The following is a 17,851-nucleotide window of genomic DNA, read 5'->3' as shown; positions in this document are numbered from 1 at the left end:
AATCAGGTAATGTGACTAAAGCAAGCACTCAAAAAGCATTTAAGATTTAAAAATATGTTCTTCATTAAGGATGAAATAAAGAGACGACTTCTAATACCAAGTGTGGTTTCCCAAAATTGTGTTTCAGTTAAATTTATGGAAATTTTGTTCATTGTACACTTATGTTGTTGGGGTTCTTTTTCTTTTCACAAAAATCATGAACATAAAACGAGTATGAATACAGGCAAACTATTTATCCAAAAAGCCTTATAATTTATCTGAAAAATGACTGTAACATTAACTTTAAAAGGATATTAAATAGAAACACATTTGAAAGTCTTCTTGTTGCTAAACTAGTAATAATTATTTTGACAAATGCACACAATGTATTTTATTATTAATATATCAATATATTTTTACCAGCAACACGTTGAAGAAATCCTCAGCCAGACTTGTAAGCATTTCATTCTTTTCATTTCCTCCGAGGATCAAAATTCCTTTTACCTTTTCAAACCAATTAACCATGTAAAGGGAAAATCAATCTATTTTAATAGCATGGAAATGGACAACCTTTTATATTATACTTAAGTAAAATCACACAAACTAAACAAAGATTAAAGCAACAGCAACAATGTTACCAGTCTGCTGGGCACACTTTAGGCCCAGACTGAAATTTTTCGCTCACACTAAACTAATGTAGGTGATTTCAAACTAATAAAAGCAACTTCTGTATCTGACTTTCTAACACACAAAGATCTACAACTACCATCGCAGACAAAAGAGCCAAAAATGGATGATGGCTGAATGAGAAAGTCTGTAAGTGTGAATGTAAGCGTGAAGTTATCACCACTTTTTTTTTTTTTTTTTTTAAATTAAATCAGTTGAGCGGGCAATTGAGTAACACTCATCTGACATTGCCATTAATTTTCTTCAGTGAAATCTCTGGCAAAAGCTTTAAGGAAGTGGTGTCTATTTTTCAGCATATTTATTATGTTGAGTTATAAATGGCTTAATTTAACATGCAGGTTGAAATAACACAAAATAATCAGAATAGCGCTATAATCTGTTGAAAGAACAGTTACAATATTGTTTTTGGGAGAATTAACAAAAAAATTATTAAATTGCACCAGGAAAATTCCAATTCCTGGCTCAAAAGCAGTACAGCAAGCTCATATAAAAAGATACCATCTTGCTGTAATTGCTGTAAGCATATCTAAATTAATTATATATTGCACAATTTGCAAAACCTTCACTGTAGTAGAGTACCATCACTTTATAATTAGCCACGTGTCAAAGAATAATGTTTGTTGCAAAGTTATGGGAAATTCTTAATTCAGAAGCAATCAAGGACTAAATCAAATACTAAGCTGTTCAGCACTAAGCATTACTTAGGCATGCTTTGCTATTAAGTTTTTTTAGAAGTTCACATATGGTTTATGGTTTTACTTATCCTTCCAATAAGACCGTATTTTATCATTGCTGGGAGCCCATCTTCTCCTGCCATGCTGATTTTTTTCCCACATTTCTGAATAGACTTTAATAAAGTGGAAATGCTTTTGACTTCCTGTTTGTCAAGTTCCTGGAATTGAAATTATAACATAAGCTTTAGTGTACAGTTCTAGAAGAACCTGTCATTAACCAGGTGCCTTTTTGTTCTCAAAAGCCACCTCAGTTGTGGCTTGCTTTATTTCAGTTTTTCAAAACAACTGCTGGTATAAACCAAGCCAAATGGAAAAAAAAGTCCTCATCGGACTATTACAATGGTGGTATAGATGATTCTGGTGTAATAGTTACATTACCCGACACAGAAGCTTGTCTAATTTGTTGACAAACTGTTTGCTGCATTTGTGAGAGACATTTTCACAGTCTTCTGTTGCCAGAAATTGTTCTAATAATTGGAAATCATTTTTTCTTGTAGCTACATCAATTAACTTTTCAAACTGTCAACAATAAAAGAAAACAGAGCACCTGTATTACTGTATGCTTAACACAGATACTGATTTAACATTATTTAATGTAGGTTTTATGAAATCATGTTGCATTCTAAGCAAATATTCTGAAGCACAAAATCATTAAATGTCAAACCTAAAGTACAGAATGCCATATCTAATACACTAATTGTGCAAATACTTATTCACTGAGTTTTTAATTATCTGCCAGTTTTCCTTAACTGAATGTTTCTTCTTTCCTTATATTATGAATAAATGCTAACATAAGCGCTCACTGTGTTAACACTCCTTCCCCAGTACATTTAATATTTTGCATTTCTAAGTTATCTATTAGTGACTTTAAGAGATATTAATCTTTGAGGATTACTGCCTTCCCCAACTATCTTGCCACCCTCTTCTTTCTAAATCAATTATAACCAGATTTCAACATTTTGATCTTAAGTATCATCCCGACCAATCCATGTATGTCAAATGCATGGGATTTGTTGTCGTCAATAACAATTTCCAATTCCTATAGCTTTCTAGCCAGCTACTTAGCACTAACCTATCTCAAAGGAAAAATTCTTTCTACCATATTTTTTTGCCACACTGCAAATTTTACGTGTAACTAAATACCAGGAGGAATGCTTTAAGATAGTAATTAGAACAATCAATACTCAAATTTTGGTCCATAAGCACATACCTGCATCTCATTCCTGGCTGCCATTTTTGCAATTCATCTACTCAGCTGTATAAGAAAGGAACAATCATCACTTGACCAAACACAATTCAATGACACTGAGTTCAAGCAGGTTTTGCAAAAATGTTGAGTCAGTCAAAATACATTACAAACTCCAAAATGTGTCACTAGTATAGATACTATTTAAGAAATTAAATGAACTGGGGATATAAGGAAATATCCTTACATGGATGAACAGTTGCTTAAAATAAAAGAGTAAGGAATGTTCGACTTTGGCAAGTGAGGAGCAGAGGGTCCTGCAGCAGATTCTCAGTATTTCTCAGTGAGAAAAGAGCACAAAGGCAGCCAATTACACTGCCAACACCAGGTTATTCAGAATAGGTAAATCAACAGCAGAACTCAGAAAGGCCTCATTATAAAATGGTAGATTAAATAATTTAAGAAAAATATGACAAATGCATGCAGGGAAAATGCCGTCTTAGTTATACATACAGTGATGGGCTCAGAGATGACTATTACCACCAAAACACAAGATCTCAAAATTATAGTTTTCTGAAAACATTGTCTTAAGAGCAGACAAAAATATTTTGCTTTGAGAGTTAACAACAAACTTTTTCATGCTTTGTATGAATTAATCTACCTTGACCAACCTACCACGTGCAGTTTTGGTCTCCCTAGCCCAGAAATTACATGGAATTAGACAAAGCAAAGTGAAATAATGATTAAAAATAGGGAACAACTTCTGTAGACTAAGCAACTGGGAACACACACTAGTAATTTCTGCCACTCTCAAATAATATAGAAATAACAAACACAGGGTGGGTTTTTTAATTGGTTTTTCCCAATACAATAACGCAACAGCCTACGCCGAAGCTTTTGCTACCACCTCACAGGTCTCCTGTCCAGTCAGACAAGCCAGAGAAGAAAATATAAACCCCTTCCAGGTGCCGCCTCCTCGACGAGTGAGACCTCCACCCTCGAAACACAGGCAGACGCTGGCAATTCCCCAAGTTTTGTTACTGAGAGGGGAACCGCCCCACCGCACCCCTCCACCCCTCAGCCGCGGGGCGCGCCCCGCCCTGAGAGGACCGAGCCGGGGACCGGCAGAGCAGCCCCCCGCAGCATGGCGGCCCTCCCCTTACCCCCGGAGCAGAAAAAAGCGCCCTTTCCCGCCGACCAATCACTCCCAGCGCCGGTAGGCCCCAGCCAATCACCGCCCGCGAACGCAGCACGCGGACCCAATCGCCGTCGGAGGCGCGGGGCGGGAGGAGGGCTCTCTTTACCGTGAGGAGGCGGCGCGGTGGCCGGGTGGGGGGTGCGAGGTGTCTCAGCCCGCCCGGAGCTGCCGCCAGCCCCGGTGTTTGCCCATCCGGTCCGGCAGCGGGGCTGCGGAGGGGGCCGCGCCGAGCTTCCCGGACGACTATAAAGCCCCCTCCGTGGGGCGCCGTCGGCCCTCTCCGCAGCGCACGAAGCGTCAGGCGAGCGTTTCCCGCTGCAGTCGCGGTGGGACAGGGAAGGCGCCGAGGCCCGTGGGGCGGCGTCGCGAACGAGCAATGCACGGTCGTGCTGTGGAAGGACGCCGGTGCCTTGCACAGGGCCTCCGCTCTGCTACTTTTTTTATATTACAAATTGTCTTTATTGATAACCCGCACTTAGAACGCTAACTTCTGTGCATAGTGTGGACGAGTTACTGTGCGTGAGTTTGCTAAACCAGTGTAATTCATTGGTATGCTTAATTCAGAAACATTTTCACTACCATCAAGGTAATGAAAACTACTTCAGCAGCCATGAAGGTAGTTCCCTGTCTTGCAGGTAGAACAGACATGGCAACTCAGATACAGACCTATCGTGGGTAAAGGGCTGCTGACATCTGCAGTCTTTGTTATACAGAGGGAACCGGGTAAGGTGTTTAAATGAAATCCCAGCAGTTCCAAAGTGGGGTTTACCTGTACTGGTGTGATACTGGTGTATCTATGACCCCTGTCACAAATAGAGGTGATAAAATGCAGCATGAATCTCATGTATTACAGTGGGGTATCAGGAAGCGTCTCCGTTCATACCTAGAATAAGCAGCAATAGAGGAGAAGAATCACCTTTCACAGCAGATAAACCTGCAGCAATTGTAAATAAAATAACACTGATGACTTTCTAAAATAATAAAAAACAAATCAATATATCGAAGGCAAAAAAGCTGTACAGAAAGTATTTAAAATGCCACCAGATGTCACTGTAACTCAAGAAAATGACAGCCGGTATGAGAACTGGAGTATCTCCACTGAGGAGCTGATCCCAGAGGACTGAGCAGCACGGAGCATCCTGCAGGAGGCATGTTCAGCTGAAGGATTAACTGCAGCGTTAACTTCTGCCACATTTGCTGTCGGGAGGCAGTGGGTGATCTGAAGCAGATCTGTAGAAGTACAGCTTTACTGAGAAACCTGCTAGGGGCAACACTTTGCACGAGGAACTTGGAGCATCAGAAGTTTTGTATAAAAACTGAATTCTGAATTCTACTTTCATCATATGAAGCAGAAGTAATAAAAGCTAATTTGCATTTGCTGCTTTCCCTTACCAGTCCCGTTAGCATACACGCAGGCTTAGACTATCCACAGATTATCAGATCTTGTAAAGAAAACAGCCTTACTCATTCCATAGCAAAAGAAAAGCGAGCCATAAGTATGGGAAAAGTGGATCATACGCTTTCCCTCCTGCACTAGGCTCACTGGCGTGACTGGGAGGCTACTGTGTGTTCATTTCTCATTCTCTAATGTCAATTTTGTTTGGTTTAGCAGAAGGGAGGTCAACACAAAGCAGAATTTTTCATCATGATATGCCTTAAACAGTCTGGAACAAGCAATGAAATAATTTGGGCCACAGATACGACAACTACACTTAATTTCAGAGAAAATGGAAGCAAAACTGTCTTTAGGGTAGGGTAGCACTATGTACAGGGACCCTTTCTTCACTATAGTAGCATAAACATTTACCTTCATTACAGGTACGGGAAAACATTGCACTGGTCAATATAATCAATCTGGCACAGCTGCTGTTGTACGTAGGACTGAGAAGGGTCAGAAGCATTGATGCCGACAGTTTTAATATCAAGTGTCAGCTGAAATAGTTGCAGATCTGAGATCACAAGGAGAAAGCCAAATCAGGAGAGGAGTCAGTACTAACATTAGACCCATGTTGACAAATGACTTAATCGCTTAGACTTGTTGTTCTGTGTCTTTACCAGGCAATTCTGCAAAGTACGTACAACACTGTATTGAGCACTGGTGATACACTAAATTAAGTACTTAGTTACAACTGACTGTTACTAGTACAAGTTGGGATTTATATTTTCTTTGTAAGATAAATAGAAACTATGAATTTGAAACTAAATGTAAAAATAACACCTATATTAGAAATAGTACTGACTACCTGCAAGATAAACCTGATGGCTGGATGTTCACAGCAAAAGCTAGTCCTTCTCTTAAATATTCTTACACACATCCCCACCCCCCACTACCCCAGGCCAAATCAAATTCACATTGTTTTCAAGTGATTTTTTAAAATCAAAGACCACTATCTTTACCCTTCGCTGGTCCCCTGGTTAGTCTACGCTACTACTACTCTATTTTAGTGGATAAAGTTGTGACAATTAATGTATTACTGCTGGTTCTGATTTTGATCAGTAGTATAGGAAAATGGAAAAACAAAAGTCATACAGACAAGATATTATAATACCATGCTTTCTAAAAGCACCCTCCTTTATGCATCTACATGCATATATTTATAACCAGAGTCTGTATAATTTGTAATGACATTGACATTCTTAAACAACTGAGCATAATATTAGACTTTCCCATATATTTAAACTGTGACTTTCAATAATCATCCTTCCCTTAAGCAACTTTGACAATGCAGCATTAAGTTACTAACATTGATTAAAAAGTGGTAATATATGTCTTTATTAATTATGTCTTCTAGTTAAAGGTCTCCATTTTGCTTTAGAGGAAACCTGGCACAGATTATTCAAATCCTGAACTGTATCAAGTAACTGCTTGACACTGATGGAGATGCATTTCATATAGAGGATAAATCAGTTGCTGTAGAGACGGACACATTCTTAACACACCCTATGTAGATATATTTCCAGAAACCCGTGGATGAGAACATGTTTTGAGAGGAAAGACTGCAACAGTGAAAACTGAAGGAACAAATGGAAGAAAGAATAACAACAGTGAGGCTCTGAAATTAATGAGTTAAGTACAGTCTAGTGCAGCTCTATTGCTATTAGAAGAAAACGCCTTCCTCTTCTTTTCTGTAAAACCATATTAGAACCAGCTGGCAGCGTGCCTTTTTCCAGTGTTAGATCTGAACCCTGCAGATGCTGCGTGCACCGAACTCTGAGGTGAAATGACAGCAAATTCCTTGTCAGCAGTGGCAGCCTGGTCATTTTGGCAGCTATAAGAGACTAATCACTGTATTCTTACCAAGTACTGTCCATTTCTTAGCATCTCGAACCCACCTTACTTTCCTGAGTGTGTTGCTCTGTAAGTGACAACTCAGCACTAAGTTGCCTCATGAGTCTTTTTAACAGGAGTACCACTGACAAAAACAACTTAAAATTGTGAAAAGTTTTTATTACCATCTTTTGTATTACAATAGCCATAGTTTTATTGTTTTTAAAAACGTACTAAGCACTTTGCAACCGTGCAGCTCTCCACTAAAACAAAATTACCTTTTGTCTAGCATCTGTGCTTTATTGATATGCTGTATTATGTACATTATTATGGACAAGATGTTTGATTAGGAAAGACAACCCCGTTTCATTTACATGGATTCTATATGTTTCTTTAAAAAACATGCTTGAAAGAACCTTGATACTGTGGACTACTAGACATTTATTTATTGTATGACTATAATAAATACAGGTTTTAAAAAGTGCATTATATGGCAATAACCCGTGTGAAGAATTCGCTTTTACAAAATCCTCATTATAAGGGAAGTGCTCACTTTGAACGCAGTGCAAGCAGTCAAGTTGTCCTGAGAATCTACAAAGGTGGTCGTAAGTTTACCTTCACGACAGGTCCGTATCACCACTCCTTAATGGCTTAATGCCTTTTTTGTCAGCTGGGATCCTTTTGACATTCACTACTGAATGTGACAGGAAAATGTAAGTGCAAATTTCATCTGTCGTGTGACTGGTGCCAGTAGTCATGTGTGAATGGTTAATAGCTTAATCCAGCGATACTCCCAGTCCTGTTAGAAGGCAGGCCAGCTCAACTCGCCATCAGCAATGCCAGACTGGTTTAGTAACACCTGCCACCAGTTCTCCTCCAGCAGTGCAAGACAAGCAAAGGGAGAAAAGGCAAACTTGGAATACTACTTTCGTATCAAGATTTTGCACATGCAAATACCCTGAGAGGTGCAGAAGGAAGACAATACAAGCTAAACTCATATCGCTGAGACATTGAATTCCTCACCTCTCTGACACCGTGGTATACGTGACATTAACCTTTACACTGACAGCCTCAGCATTACACACCCTGTCCCCGCCTGCCGTAACACTCATATTTGACATTAGCTACCATGTGAGAGACTCTCCCAGAAGATGGCAACAGCATCTTTCTGCCAGTAAGCCAAGTATTGCATTGGCTTCCCGCAACATCCGTTGCAAACTGGTGTCAAATACCAATATCAGAGGGGTTTTTAAGGGTGTGCTAAGAAGCAATTCAGTGGTTTTGCTGATGGAAGGAATACAGTCATTTAGGAGGGGGAAAATGGGCAGGGTGGGGAAACAATACTTTAAAATAGTGTGTTCTTTTTCTTCTTCAGTGACAAGTACATAAAATGCCGCTTCTATGGACTTCAACAATACTGAATAAACTTTAACAGAATTCCTTAAGCGAGCAAGTTCCACCAAAACTGGGGTACATGATTTTAATTCATGCCAAGAAATATTCATCTGCAGTCACTGAAGGTGTGGTTCAGCTCAACTAACTTGACATCTACAGACTCTTCCCGTTCCCTGCATTGATTTTCCTAGGAGATAAGAGTTGCTGCCAGATTGGTAACAGTCACTCCTCTAAACCGGATACAGAAAATAACACAGGTGAATTGAAAGAAGGCAGCACTCTGTAGTTGGCAATTGCACCTCAGCCTCCCTTACTCCTTCAAAACAATTTCAACTTAAACGTTCAACCTCACAGTGCTCAAATACAAAGTTAAAGCAGACAACACAGTCAATTCTCAACAGCTTCAAGTAGGATTGAGTCTTCTTAGTACTCTGCCAGAGGTGATCAGCATCTCAGAGAATCATAATTTGTTAATTCGGTTCCTTTGAAAGCCAGAGTAGTGGAACCAGGCAGCTTCTTCACTTGAAATCCTAGCTTTGCTAAGTGGGTATCACAACTAAGTAGTTACATTAAGTTGCCAGACACATGAATTTTCTCGGGGTTTCTCAACTTCCAGAATTACTCAGTAGACTTTTTGGACTAACATATACTTGGCTGTGGGTTACTTACAACTGTGATTATAAAAACAGCTTGTGATTTTGATGAATAAGCAGCAATCAAAAAATAAGACGCCTGAATAAGTGGCCTGATCTGCATAGTATAACCCTTGTAAAAAGCAGCTCTTCTAATACATCCAGCCAGCCAGTTTTGAAAATTTATGCTACACATATAAAGCTAAATTTTGCATGCAGTGATGAGTATGTATGAAGAAAATCATGGACAATCTTTTAATTGGATTTAAGCCTGTCACCAATCTTAAACCACACTAAAACCACAGAATGAAAGTGGCAGAGCAAGAAGCATGGGAAGACTGCGTGTAACAGCCTTACTCTGCTCTCCCTGCTGCTCTCCCCGCTGCAGAAGTGATTCTGTTGATGGGTCCATACAGGTATCAATTTACTAGTAAAATCATAATTTTGTTTTGAAGTTCCCACTTTGTAGTGCAAAGGATGCAGTCTTGGAGTTCAGCTGGTTTATAGGGAGAAGTAGTTCATTAAGGAATTCAAAGGTACTACTGCAGTAGTACTGGGACGCTGGGGAACATGCAGCCAGCATTCAGGATTCTGGTGTACTACTCCAAGCTCTGTAACCAGCTCCCTGTATTATCTTTTTTATATATAATATATATATAAAATCTATATATATCTACCTCATATCCATTTTTTTATTTATACATTCACCTGTATCAGGTAACAGTGTAAGATCATTAGCATTCATATAGTGCTTTGAGATCTTCAACTGTGATTGCAACACAAGTGCAAAACTGTTTTAGTTTCCCTTAGCAAAAAGAGGTGCACCAGGAAAGGACAATCCCTGCCCCACCACCATCTGGAGGAAAAGCCTACTTGTGCATCACCTGAGAAAGACGAGATCTTCCCAAGATCTGCCTTACACAAACTTTGGTAACCATCATTCCTACTGCCTACAGCAAACACTAGAGATAAAAAAAAAAAGGTGCCTTTTCTTAAGGGAAACAGAGGGGCTGATGGGACATTTTCATGAATATTTTGCTCATAACATTGGATTTCCAAATATTAATGGAAATATTTAACATGGTTAGAGTCTTAATAATACATATAAATAAAAATACAGGTACCTCCCTACAGCATCTGCCATACAAATAATGCATAAATGGAATAGTGCCCAGACTTGGTGAGATAATTAGAAACAAAGCCAGTAAAGCCACACCGCCCATTTAAAAAACAGATAGCACAAAATGGTAAAATAGATCAGTCATTCTATGCAACCTAGAATATTACTAGCAACATAAAGTGTCTTGCTTTGCTCTCTGGTAGTCTGACAGCATCCCTTGGAACCATTCTGCACCGATTCATACACTACAAGAAATCACTCAGATTTTCAACGGATGTAACTCAATACACACTTTGGCCCTTTTTTCTTTCTGAGAGGTTTAGAACACTTTGTACAGGTCACTGGCTACTTCCCTGCCCTGGAACACTTCGCCAGGCTTGGCGGGTTTCAAAAAGGAGACTGTTGCCATACCAGCAGAGCCATGCCAAGGAAGAGAGTGGCACTGAGACTACTGACAAGCTGCTTTGCATCTACTTTCTTCATTCAGATGAAGTGGATCCAGCTCTCCTCACATTCTCTAGGCATCTTAAGGGGGTGAGTCCGGCAGGTGAGACTGTAGTTTTTGCCTCTGTTGTTATCCCAATACTCCTGGCCGTTGACTTGGTACCTCGCTGCAAACTGGACTACTGAGCACAGCTGGAGGAGGAAAGGAGGCACAGGGAGAAAGAAAGAGAAAACATCAACGTGACCCTGCCCGTTTTTCTCAGGGATGCTACTGTGCCAATGAGCACACACTTCATGGAGGCTTTTCCACTGGTCGAAGGTGTATCGCACAGATACCTGCTTCTCAAAAGCAACATTGTGAACCTGGATGGTGCCACTGAGCCCCAAATCTGAGCTGGTCACGCGTTCAAGACACACCTGCTGCTCCTGGAGCCGGGATGAGAAATCCATACAGTCTGCAGGCTGCTGGAAGTCAGGGACCAAGCACTGCATCGTAAACTCCAAGTCCGAGCTGCTGTACGAGAGGTCTGAGTTTATGGAGAGCCTGGAAAGGACATGCAAAGGGATCGACGGATCTTCCCCAGTCTGGAAGACTTTCACTTCAGTGAGCTCCAAGCCCAAAGCATCAGCAAATCTCACCCGGTTCATACGACTCTGGCATCCAGGAACTTGACACTGCGCTGCTGCCCGCTTCCTCCTTTCGGGCGATGTAGGCAAAGATCTTGCTCGGCGGCGTATGATAGGTCGTAACACCGGGTCACAGCTGGAGGAAGTGCTGCTCTGAAGCTTATTTGGCTGGGGCTCCCCCTTGGCTGGCATACTGCTCAGAAAAGTCATGCTGCTATTTGTATGGACTGCTGGGGGCGGCTGCTGCCCTCGTCCCAGTGCTTCTTCTGCCTGTAACATGTTCTGATAGAGATTAGAGAGGTAGCTGGGGTTCCTCCGAGGACCACGCACCTCCATTCTTAACCGATGACAAAAATAGTCAGCTTTAACTCCGCAGGCAGTAATGAGCACTGCCTCTCTGAAGCACGTAACTTGGGAAAGGCAGCCACGGACAGTATTTGAGGTTATTACACTGGCGCAGCAAAAATCAACTGGAACCGCGTAGACTGCTGAAAAAAGGGCAGAAACCTGGAAGCTCTCGCAGTAGCTGAAGGGGAACCAGAGGCTAGTGCATTGCGTGGGGAGAAGGCAGTCTCACTGGCTGGCAAACTCGAGGCCGCTGTGCCGGCTGGCGGACCCGTTGCTGAGGCTGGAAAGGGATTCAAGGCTGTCACCCTTGATGCTAGAGGACCTGAAGCTCTCACGCAGGCTGGAGACCGACTGGAGGCTGTCGTGCTGGACGCCGAAGGACTCCAGGCTGTCGGAGAGGTCCCTGGACGCCCGGGGGTTGCTGTGGTGTGCCCCGAAGCACCCTCGCCCGTTACAGAGGGCGAGAGGGGCCTGCAGGCTGTCCTCACAGGGGCCGGCCGACCCCACGCTCCCGCAGCAGCAGCAGCAGCAGGGACACTCCAGGCTGTCACACTGGATGCTGGGCGACTCGCGAGGGCTGCCGAGGCCGGCGAGGGCTTGGAGGCTGTCGGGCGGGAGGGAGCCGGAGCCGGAGCCGAGGCCGGGGCTGCTGCAGAGGCTGGAGGGAGCGCGGGGGCTGTCGCGGCGGGTCCCGTCGCGGCGGAGGCCGTCGGGCGGGGCTGCGGTGGCAGGCTGCGTGCCGTGGCCGGAGGGATCCGCGTTCGGGGACTCCACAGCCCACATCGGCCGCCCCACAGTCCCTGCCGTGCCGTGCCCCGCCCCGGCCCGGCCGCCCCACTCCCCACACCGGGAGCCCGCCCTCACTCACGGCGCATGCGCGGCGCCCCGCCCAGGGCCCCGCCGCGCGCATGCGCTTTGCCCGGCGGAGGCGGGCCCCGAGGCGCCCCGAGCTGCCGGTGGCGGCGGAGGCGAAGGCGGGTACGGGGCAGGGGGTGGGGGGCTGCGGGGCGGGAGGGAACGCGCGGAGGCGGTGCGCTAGGCAACGGGTTGCCCTCCGGCCCTTGGCGGTAGGGAGTGCGGTGGTGGTTACCGGTGGGAAGTGCTGGTGCCTCCCGGGAGGGAGCGGAACGGGGCCCGGCCGGGCTCGGCTCGGCTGGGCTCGGCTCAGCACAGCCCGGCAAGCGGGCCGGCAGCCGCCAAACCGGCCTGCAGCCGCAACTGCCTTACACGGCTGCTTTTCGGGGTGAGCTGCCCCGGCGGCGTGCCTCCCGAAAGGCGGGGGTGCCGGGGCGGCGGGAGCGAACACCCCCCTCCTCGGCCGGGGAGGCGAGGGGGAGAGAGGCTCAGGTGTACGGCGTTACAGGCACCTAGGTATAGCTCTAAGTGTATCAAGAGCACTGCAACAAAGCCAGAGGTGAGCGGAGAGGTGTGCCGGTGCCCGCCGGCTGTGACCTTCTGCAAACCGTACCTGTGCGCCCTGGTGCGGGAATGCGGTTTCTGGCAAATAAAAGAACGCTACAAATTCTGCTCTGAGTATTTTTAGTAGGAACTTATGAATACCGAGAGATTTGTTTGGGAAGAAGAAAAACAAAAAAGGATTTGGTACAAAATTTGCATATATGAATATAAGGAGTGCATTTTCTGACACAAAAAAGGACAACTCCACATGCACAGAACGCGGGTGGTTGATCATCTGCTCGTGTTAAATTAAGAGCAGAAACACCCACCACCCTTTGACTGGGATACTTGGCTCCAGTCAATACATGTAATGCCGCGCAGGAGGAACAACATGACGATGAGCACGTTACACAATGAAAAGTAGCTCTGCTAACGCTGCCATGCCCTCGGGTGTTTTGCGGTGTGTTACCAACAATCTCTCGGGGACGGGCTCGTAAACCAGATGGGCAGAGCTCGGTGGTTAGCGGGCGGGGGCCCAGCCTGCCTTGGCACTGATGCGGTGGCCAGGGCTGACCCAGGGGTAGCCAGGGCTGACCCAGGGACTGTGCCCGCTGGCCGCAGTGGCAGGCAGGGCTCCCCACAGCAGACCTGCGCCTCCCCCCCCCGGCTGGCTTTGGCCCGCTCTGCTCCGCAGCTTTAGGGCAGCCTGTGCCCCCTGGGCTGCCCGGCTCCCCTCTCCGGAGCCGGGTGATGACAGCCCGGCATGGATCGGCCATCGGAAAGCGAACGGTGCTGGTTCCCCTGTTGGAGCGCTGGGGGAGGGGACAGTGTTTTCCAGTACTGCTTGGTAGCTGACTGTGTTTATCTTACTGCTTTAAAAATAGATCACGTTGGGAGGAATCGCATGGTGTTTGTTTACTGCATCTCTAGGACGTGGTGATGTTTGCATTTGATATGGTGTGTCTTATGAACCCAAAAGACCGGAGCTGCTTGAAGATTATGTAAAAATAAAGGCACAGATACCCTTTAAAAAGAGTAATAATGGGACCAGGCATTCAAGAGTATCCCTTACTGCTGCACAGAGAGACACAGAAAAAGGAAAGCCAAATCCATGAAAACCACAAAGGAACGGTAAAGTAAGGAAATTATTTTCTCTGTTTCTCGTTACAGAAATCTCTAAATACCGTAGATCAGTTAATAAGTGCGTGGCTGTACTGTTTGGACTGTCATCCTCTTCTCTGAGCCACAGCAACAGAAATGATTGTGCAGCACGATCATGCAGGTCACAGAGTGACAGAGGTGACTGCATCAATGCTGGAGGCACAAGACTTATTTTCGTTCTTTTGTAAGCTCTTGAATTGGTGAAAGCATGTTTTTTTTAAAACAAAATGTGACTATACTGACATAAAAACTGCGAACAAGCTGTACAGCCTGAAAAATTAACTGAACTGCAGTCAAGCTAGATTAGACCTGGAGGGCACAGTTTGCTTATTCCTGTTCTAAAATAACGTTTTAAAGCTTTCCTTTTTATAATTAGTAATGTTTATTTTTTGTAGAACAAACACTGTTTTCTGATTCTTGCAGAATATGTTGATTTAGTGATTCTGTGTGCTTACAGAGAAACCTGATTTAACTGAAGAAATATGTATTTTAGTTTCAAGCTGTCCAGATCAGTAATGCCATTCCTTTTGCTTGCATATGAGTTTTTCTCCTATTGATCTTTCCGCAACTCCAGTATAACATGAAACAGTCAATTTTGATTGTGCCTTTGTTGTGAAATAGTTTGTATTAATACCAGAATATATTGTATGCTCCCTGCCCACTTCCACTCCTTAACTTCATAGGAATAATCTTTTAAATTTTGCTGAGAGTGTGCAAATGAGAAAGGCAAGCAAGATTTGGCTTGTGGTAGCCTTCATATCATACTTTATAATTAATTTTGTTAAATTGCAGTAGGACCATGTACTATAGAAATTAGTAGTTAAATATGTAGTCTCTAATGTTTGCTATTTATTATCCCCAAAGTAGCTTCTCTGATAGAGAATTCTATGTAAGGGCTAAGTTCTATTATTATTATATCATCTGGTTGAATTATTCACTTTTGCATTAGTAATATTAAAAATGTAGTAGTGCATAGATAGCATGAAAAATAACAAGTGCCCATGGCATAGTTCTGGTGAACTATAAGAATAGTTGCAGTCAACTGTCTCTTTTTTTTAAACAGAATGGCACTCTAAACATTTATTGTACTTCTATTCTGATGATCGTATATGTTGCTATTTATATGTGATATCCTGTTTAATCTTTGCTGGTTACAGTAATGGAAAAAGCCATCCAAGCACCAAAGGACTAAATAAACCAGTTTCTCATGTGAAATCTTCTCCTGGAAGATCAGGCACAAATGTATCGAGCGCCACTGAAAAGGTAAATATTTCTTTTTGTTTACAGAAAACAGGTACATAGTTTATGTCAGCTTTCTTAATAACATCACATATTTTCACATCTTTTCAGATTTCCCATGAGACTCAAGATGGTAGCCAACCAAGTATTTTTAAGAAGGGAAGAAACCAACTGGATGACAATACTCAATCAAAAAGGTAATTTTATGTTTAGATTGTCTGTTTACTTTGCAGACCTTTCAAACTGGTATATAAAATGCTTCTGATAAAATCATGGCTTCTGTGTTTTGCCTTTGGCTTAACTAGTCCCAGAATTCAGCATTTATGAGGACAACAGATTTAAGGTATCAGTATGGAAACTTAGTTCTCAGGCAAAACAGAATAAAATAAACCAGAAGTCAGTACTAGGCAGCGTTATCCCTGCCAGCAGATATGAATTTTACCTCATTAGTAAGTTTCCATGACAATTTAGGTTCATTCATGTAGATCCATGTCCTTGAAGGAGGTAGCAAGACCTTTCTAAACTGTTGTTCCAAAGACATTAGACCTTCTAACAGGCTATGATCTTTCTTTTTATTTAGGCTCACGAGTGTTTGCACATCGCTGCACAGAGTACAAGGACCAAAGATGAGTCTCCCAGAAAGAAGGCAAAATGAATCTTCTCTGCAGAGAGTCCCTCCTAGCATAAAGGGCAGCACACAAGGTAGCTTCTGTAGGGTTAAAGATGTCCCGGTGCAACATTGTTATGGCAGTAAAATAGAACAGTTGGAGAAGAATCATGAAGAACATGTTGCTGGAGCTGGTCCATGCTCTTCTAAATGGCAAGAAGCATCTGTAGATGAAATGTTTCTTGATTTTGAATCAGTACAAATTATTAAAGAAGATGCTGAAGACGATAGTGCCAGTGATCTCTCTGATTCAGAAAGGATTCCCATTCCCCCATCTCCCTGCACACCACCAGAACTCATTCTCAGAGCTGAAGAAATTGATCCATTGTGTTTGGAACATGTCCCTGATACGGGTTTTAAAGAATCAGAATATTACTACCCAGACTTCCTCCCACCCCCTTTCAACTCATGGGACTTGAAGCAACTGGCCATCTTTGTAAATGTAGAGGGTAAAACTGAATTTCGACCAAAGCCAACAGGATTTCTTGAGAAATATATTGATCGCCTTTTGCAGCTGGAATGGCTGCAAATGCAGACTGTACAGAATGAGAAAGGAAAGGCAGCCAAAGCCAGACCGCAGACTGCTCCCGGCTCCATCCGTACCCTAAAGAGTCCTGGCAAAGGCAAAGCATTGCTCAGCCCTTTGCCTCAAAAGCAAGTGGTTCCCCAAGAAAGTGTTACAAAGCTGCCCAGAAGCTATTCAGGTCACAGGGGAGATTCATACTGTGAAGAAAGTCGCCAGTTATATTCTCATCCAGGTCACTTGAAACTGTCTGAGAGAATGGGATGTGCACAGTCTTCTCAGAGACAATCTGGTGAAGTAAGGAGTGAACTGAAAAAAACCCCAACTGCTAAGCAGCAGCTCCTCAATATGCAGCCCTCTGAGAACAGTTCTAAAATTCAAAGTGTTGGTAACGTCAGACCCCCTAAGCAAAGCCCGGTATGCCATGGTTCAGCTGCTCCCATCAAAGGCTTAAAAACATATGTATGTACAAATCCAAAGAAAAATGGCAATGCTAACAACTATGTTCCTTCTAAAAAACCAGCAGGCGACAGGAAAATAAAAACAAATGGCGCAAAGCAAACGTTGCGCAAATTTAAATGAAGAAAAATTCATTAGTAAATGTTGATGCTTCTTGACTGCCAGAAAGCATTTGGCCCATGCAGAAGGGTCATGTTTTCTTCACAGGAAAATTCTAAGAAAATATGTTCTTGATGCATGGCACTCTTCATTTCAATAAATTTGCTCTTAAGCCAGCAAGGCCAGCAGGAAACCTTTTCCCTGAAGGCAAGTGTCTTCCATCGGTGTTTCCTCAAAAATATTTACAGTAGCTCAGTTGTTCAGTAGCAGAGTATGAAGGTTTAGAGAGATATATAATTATATATATATAATTACAATGTGTCCTTCTATGTGCACCAGTTGAAGTCCACTGAAGTCTGTGGTGTTTCTTACGCTTGCCGGGGTGTATTTGAGAGAACAGGATCCATGCTCTTTTTCTCAAACAGAAGTGCTGTTTTGTGAGTCAGGTTTGATGGTGGCATTTGCTGATGGAAAAGGGCTCAACTGTTTTTATAAAATAATGGAGCACGCTTATCTATGCAAAGTCAAACTAATTCTTCATAGATGACGAATTAGGTATGTTTTTTATAAGAAGAATGGAGATAATGTTTTGAAATATTTTAATGCAGAAAGGATTCTTTTTAAGAGAAAAAATTATTAGGGAGCAGACAGCTTCAGTAGTGACAGATTAAGCAAATGGAATGCATA

At 43.1% G+C, this 17,851-nt stretch overlaps 3 protein-coding genes across 6 annotated transcripts in view; 1 reads left to right on the top strand and 2 right to left on the bottom strand.

Moving 5' to 3' along the window:
• Positions 1-3,729, bottom strand: part of SYCP2 (synaptonemal complex protein 2) — a 30,303-nt gene extending 26,574 nt beyond the window's left edge. Inside the window, exons 1-5 of the mRNA XM_075108333.1 lie at positions 3,494-3,729; positions 2,611-2,655; positions 1,779-1,919; positions 1,430-1,558; positions 400-504 (exon numbers count right to left, since the gene is read on the bottom strand). Of these exons, the coding sequence (XP_074964434.1) occupies positions 400-504; positions 1,430-1,558; positions 1,779-1,919; positions 2,611-2,634 (399 nt within the window). The 5' untranslated portion in view covers positions 2,635-2,655; positions 3,494-3,729. The remainder of the gene's footprint in view (positions 1-399; positions 505-1,429; positions 1,559-1,778; positions 1,920-2,610; positions 2,656-3,493) is intronic.
• A 3,482-nt stretch (positions 3,730-7,211) lies between these two features.
• Positions 7,212-11,702, bottom strand: PPP1R3D (protein phosphatase 1 regulatory subunit 3D). Its single transcript, XM_075108332.1, has one exon. The coding sequence runs from the start codon at positions 11,604-11,606 to the stop codon at positions 10,683-10,685; it is 924 nt and encodes a 307-aa protein (XP_074964433.1). The 5' UTR covers positions 11,607-11,702; the 3' UTR covers positions 7,212-10,682.
• A 799-nt stretch (positions 11,703-12,501) lies between these two features.
• FAM217B (family with sequence similarity 217 member B) lies at positions 12,502-17,356 on the top strand. Of its 4 annotated transcripts, none has more exons than XM_075108330.1 (5): positions 12,502-12,592; positions 13,901-14,147; positions 15,335-15,440; positions 15,528-15,613; positions 15,997-17,356. In XM_075108330.1, exons 2-5 carry the CDS (start codon positions 14,128-14,130, stop codon positions 17,186-17,188), a joined length of 1,404 nt encoding a protein of 467 aa, XP_074964431.1. In that variant the 5' UTR covers positions 12,502-12,592; positions 13,901-14,127; the 3' UTR covers positions 17,189-17,356. The 4 variants fall into 4 exon arrangements, with proteins under 4 accessions (XP_074964431.1, XP_074964430.1, XP_074964432.1 ...); XM_075108329.1 differs by having other exon boundaries at positions 13,901-14,152; XM_075108331.1 differs by having other exon boundaries at positions 12,538-12,596.
• Positions 17,357-17,851: the final 495 nt, after the last annotated feature.

The sequence above is a fragment of the Phalacrocorax aristotelis genome, chromosome 13 (genome assembly GCF_949628215.1).
Source record: "Phalacrocorax aristotelis chromosome 13, bGulAri2.1, whole genome shotgun sequence".
Taxonomy (NCBI): Eukaryota; Metazoa; Chordata; class Aves; order Suliformes; family Phalacrocoracidae; genus Phalacrocorax; species Phalacrocorax aristotelis.
Note: the sequence above shows the minus strand (reverse complement) of the source record. Positions and strands in the feature narration are given on the sequence as shown.

Excerpts from the sequence above, each read along its gene's own strand:
- FAM217B (XM_075108328.1), top strand. The coding sequence starts at position 14,058 with ATGGGACCAGGCATTCAAGAGTATCCCTTACTGCTGCACAGAGAGACA. Across the intron at positions 14,153-15,328 it reads AACCACAAAGGAACGGTAAA|TTACAGTAATGGAAAAAGCC; the intron begins GTAAGGAAATTA and ends AATCTTTGCTGG. Across the intron at positions 15,614-15,996 it reads GACAATACTCAATCAAAAAG|GCTCACGAGTGTTTGCACAT; the intron begins GTAATTTTATGT and ends CTTTTTATTTAG.
- PPP1R3D (XM_075108332.1), bottom strand. The coding sequence starts at position 11,606 with ATGGAGGTGCGTGGTCCTCGGAGGAACCCCAGCTACCTCTCTAATCTC.